The sequence below is a fragment of the Lipotes vexillifer genome, unplaced genomic scaffold (assembly GCF_000442215.2).
Source record: "Lipotes vexillifer unplaced genomic scaffold, Lipotes_vexillifer_v1.1 scaffold299, whole genome shotgun sequence".
NCBI classification, from domain to species: Eukaryota; Metazoa; Chordata; class Mammalia; order Artiodactyla; family Lipotidae; genus Lipotes; species Lipotes vexillifer.
The window spans coordinates 2,908,514-2,912,772 of NW_006784347.1; the positions used below are offsets into that span (position 1 = coordinate 2,908,514).

General features: G+C 44.2%; 1 protein-coding gene across 1 annotated transcript; it reads left to right on the forward strand.

Annotated features, from left to right (window-relative positions):
* Positions 1-738: 738 nt before the first annotated feature.
* CUNH17orf58 (chromosome unknown C17orf58 homolog) lies at positions 739-1,703 on the forward strand. Its single transcript, XM_007456784.1, has 2 exons — positions 739-841; positions 1,513-1,703. The coding sequence occupies exons 1-2, from the start codon at positions 739-741 to the stop codon at positions 1,701-1,703; spliced, it is 294 nt and encodes a 97-aa protein (XP_007456846.1).
* The last annotated feature ends 2,556 nt before the right edge of the window (positions 1,704-4,259 follow it).

The window sequence follows — 4,259 nt, forward strand, 5'->3', positions numbered from 1 at the left end:
CAAAGTCTGATTCTCTAGGAATTCCTCCTCCCATTGCCAGACCCCCAGGTTGGGAAGCCTGATGTGGGGCTCAGTACATTCACTCCAGTGGGTGGACTCTTGTGGTATAAGTGTTCTCCAGTTTGTGAGTCACCCACCCAGCACATATGGGATTTGATTTTACTGTGATTGTGCCCCTCCTACCATCTCGCTGTCGCACGCGCGCCGCCCAGCCCCCCGCCGGCCCCGCCCATCCCAACCGGCCGCGCGCCGCCGCGCCGCCCCCGGAACCCGCGCCCGCGCCGCCGCCGCGCCTCAGCCCCCAGCGGAGGGAGGATGCGGAGCTCGGCGCCGAGCCCTGCGCGCGCGCCTGCAGGGCGGACTTGGACGAGCGCGAGTCCTACTGCGCCAGCGAGTTCGGTGAGCCCCGCCCGCAGCTCCTCCCGGGCCCGGGCGGCCGAGCCCGGGCCGCGGGGCGAGCCTTTCCGAGCCGAGAGCGCCGGGCTGTGCATCGGGACCCCTAAACCAAACCCTAGAGAAACCCACCCACTCGGTCCTGCAGGCCCCAGAGCCGTGTGGACTATTTCGTGATTTGTTAGAAACGCACTGGGGAGAGAAAGAGGATGTGAGCGCTGTGCATTTCTCCAAACTCTTTGTTTTTTGAAAGCAGCAGTCAACGGAATCGTGCATGATGTGGACGTCCTCGGTACGGGGATCCGGCTGGTGACTCTGCTGGTGGACCGGGACGGGCTGTACAAGATGAACCGCCTGTACATCACTCCGGACGGGTTTTTCTTCCGAGTCCACATATTAGCCCTAGACTCCTCTAGTTGCAATAAGCCATGCCCAGAATTTAAACCTGGTATTAAAACTGATCTAAGTGATCATTTTATATATGTTCTTTATGTCACCGTTGTAACTTTGACATGCCACAGCCCGGTCTCTATCGGTTACCCCAGTACCTGTTTTTTTTGGGGGGGGGGATATTCTAAAATGAATAGAATTTAGAAGACAGGTATTATTTCGTCCACTCTGTGATTTAAATTCCATCAGCGCCTCCGGTTAAAGATGGGAACTGAGCGGATTGGCACAAAGCAAACACTCAATATTTGTTGACAAGTGGAGTGAATGACGAAACACCGTTGCCAGACAGGATGCCTAAGGGGCTTTTTAAACTGAGTTTAGAGACGTCTTTTGCTGGGCGTGTGTGTTTGGGGGGGGCGGGTAATGCCCACTCCCACGTCTTTCTAGAGATGTGCTCTGTAAAATCCTGCTGGCACTGTTGTGATTAATTAGGACCTTTGTTTCTAGTGCTGGCTGTTTACAGGCTGAGTAATCTGATTATCTTATAAAGGTCACTAGGCTATTTCCACCTGCTGTCTGAGGTTTAAATGTCTTGAGATTCAACATGTGCAGCAAGATAAGAGATTCAAGCTTAGGCATTTCTTAAAAGCCTTACATTTTCTTATTGTTACGTGGTATTTGAAAGATAACTATGAATTTATATTTTGGCTTTTTTTTTTTTTTTTTCAGGCAGCAGGTATATTGTGATGGGCCACATCTACCATAAGAGAAGGCAGCTACCTACAGCTCTGCTTCAGGTCCTGAGAGGGCGCCTCCGACCAGGAGATGGACTTCTCAGGAGCAGCAGCAGCTATGTGAAAAGATTTAACCGGAAAAGGGATGGGCAAGTGCAAGGGGCAATTCACACCCAGTGCATTTGAAACATACCAGCCTGGCATTTCTGGATCATAAGAGACTTGGAATTCAGCAGCAAGACAGGAAAGACCTGTCATTAAGTAATCGGATTTTCCTTTAGAACAGGGCACACAGCTCCTTTAGGAACTAGGTGCCAAGTGCCAACTCTCATCTTCAAGTTGTCACTTTTTTACAAAATGCTTCTTAAATGGTTATGCTTCTGAGCTCTGTGGTGAAGTTATTCAACTGGTGTGCCAGTTACTCACACAAGCTCGGATAACTGACCTGTCCAGATAACAGATCACTGCTTCATGTTGATTATTTTTAATTATTTTAATTTAAATACATTCTTCAGTAGAAATAGTTCACAAAAACATTTCCTTGATTTTAAATATACAATTTTGAATAGTTTATATCATGTATCAAACCAAATTTTATACTAAAACCATCACATTTTAAATTCTGTACATAACAGTAAGTGCACTAGTCAGACGTATGAAATGTCATTGAGATCACATTTAGATCAAACACTAAAGTCAGAGCCCGAGACAAGTATTAAAGTTTTACATTTAGAGTACTGAAGGGCTTATTCAAGCAAACAAATGTTTGTTCAAACGAGTGTTCCTGATGTACCAAAATATAAGATACAGTTTATTTTCATGCCTCCCTGCTTCTAAAATCCTGTGTTTTGTGCCATACTGGCAGCTATCCCAATACCAAACATATTCTGGGTGTATCTGATGTCATTTTTCTATTAAGACCAAGTATCATGTTTGTGTTTGTAAAGCAGTAAATCTTTCTGTGAAATCAGATCTTGGATGCACCTGGTTTTTTCAGCCTCAATGAGCCCCAAAAGGTTTGGGAAAAAGCATTTCTCAAACTTACTCCAAAAACCCTGGAGCCAATATTTAATGACGGCTTGCAAGCATGTGAATTTTAAACGTTTTCCAGTTGGCTTGAAAAAGATTTAATCACAAACTGAATTTATTATTGATTTTATACCTCAGCCCACAAAGACATTAACAATTTTTTTTTCAGAAGACCAAGCTGTGCTTTAATTTGAAACGCTGTGAATAGAGACACTGATAATCCATGGTTGAAGATTACTGCGCAGAACTCCACTGAAGAGACAAAAACAGTCCATTTGGTCTCAGATGAGATTCACTCTGGAGCTCAGGATGTGTCATTAGTCTGTAATGGCAGAGTCTTTAAAGGCCTCACAGAAGCCCTATATACACACAGGATGTCAGGACAGCACAGAGAGACTGTAAGACATAACAACTGATTGTGACGGGAGATACTGTTACCTTATTTGTCCCAAACAGGGGGCAAAGAGGTAAAATAAAAGTTGAGGGGTTCTGACTATGCCATGGTAAAGCATTAACTGAGGGATTTTTTAGAGTATTTGCCAAGAATGAGTTGTGCCCAAGCTTATTAAAAATTATCTTAGAATTGCTTCTTGGGAATCCACTGAATTATTACACAAACCACTGGCAGGAGATTAGAGTATGCAGTGAATGAAGAGCTTCTGGGTTAGTTTCCTTTAGGATAAAAATTAACGAAGACAGAAGTAGCACTGGTCACAAAAACCAAAGCCGATTTTTTAAATGTCAAATGGCTAAGTGGTGATCCTGCGTAACATGGTGGGGAAAATTACAAAACGGCTAAATAGATAAATTATTAGTTGGATGGTCAGATGTTAGAGCATAAAGAGAAGTGTTATAAATAGCTCTGGTTTAAAAGATAGAAAAAAAATCACTTTGATATAAGCCTAAGGGTTAGGGTTTGATTAGATTGATTTGATAATACTCAGTTTCTGAGATGTTTTGGAATCACACAAAAAGTGCCAAAACTGTGATCTGTGTGATACTTGGAGGTCACACGGTTAGTATGTACACTTTGGCAAACGCAAGCAGGCCAGTTTCTTAGAAACGTTGTTAAACTTAAGGCCATCATTCAAGACCAGGTTTGCAATGAAAGATGAGCGAGGCTCGGGGACTTCCCTGGCGGTCCAGTGGTTAAGACTCCGTGAACTCCCACTGCAGGGGGTTCGGGTTCAATCCCCGGTCGGGGAACTAAGATCCTGCATATGCCAAGAGGCACCGCCAAAAAAAAAAAAAAAAAAAAGGCAGGGGGTTCGGGTTCAATCCCCGGTCGGGGAACTAAGATCCTGCATATGCCAAGAGGCACCGCCAAAAAAAAAAAAAAAAGATAGTGATTGAGGCTCAAATGAGGTAGAACAGTGGTGCATATGGGGATATATGCACGGGAGGCGGTGCACAACAGACTGGGAATTCCAGGTTAGGCAAAAAAGTTTAAGGAGAATCTTCTCAATATTCAGTCAGTACCTTCAGTACAATCTTTTAATTTTATGGAAAATTTTAATTCCCAAATTCACTGTAGTTCCGAATCCTTTTCTCCTGTTGATAGACTTTCCTTAGCACATGGTTTGCCTTCCAAAGACTAAAGGATCACGGGCACAATAAAATACCCTGTTGCCTTCAAGAGCTCAACACATCCCTCCTTCCATTAAGCTGTTGGAACTCAAGCGGAAAAAAAGTGTTTTTCTTTTGGTAGGGAAA

What these genes read in the sequence shown, in the direction of transcription:
- CUNH17orf58 (XM_007456784.1), top strand. Translation starts at nt 739, where the DNA reads ATGAACCGCCTGTACATCACTCCGGACGGGTTTTTCTTCCGAGTCCAC. An exon ending in ATGCCCAGAATTTAAACCTG is followed by an intron (nt 842 to 1,512) that starts GTATTAAAACTG and finishes TTTTTTTTTCAG; the next exon opens with GCAGCAGGTATATTGTGATG.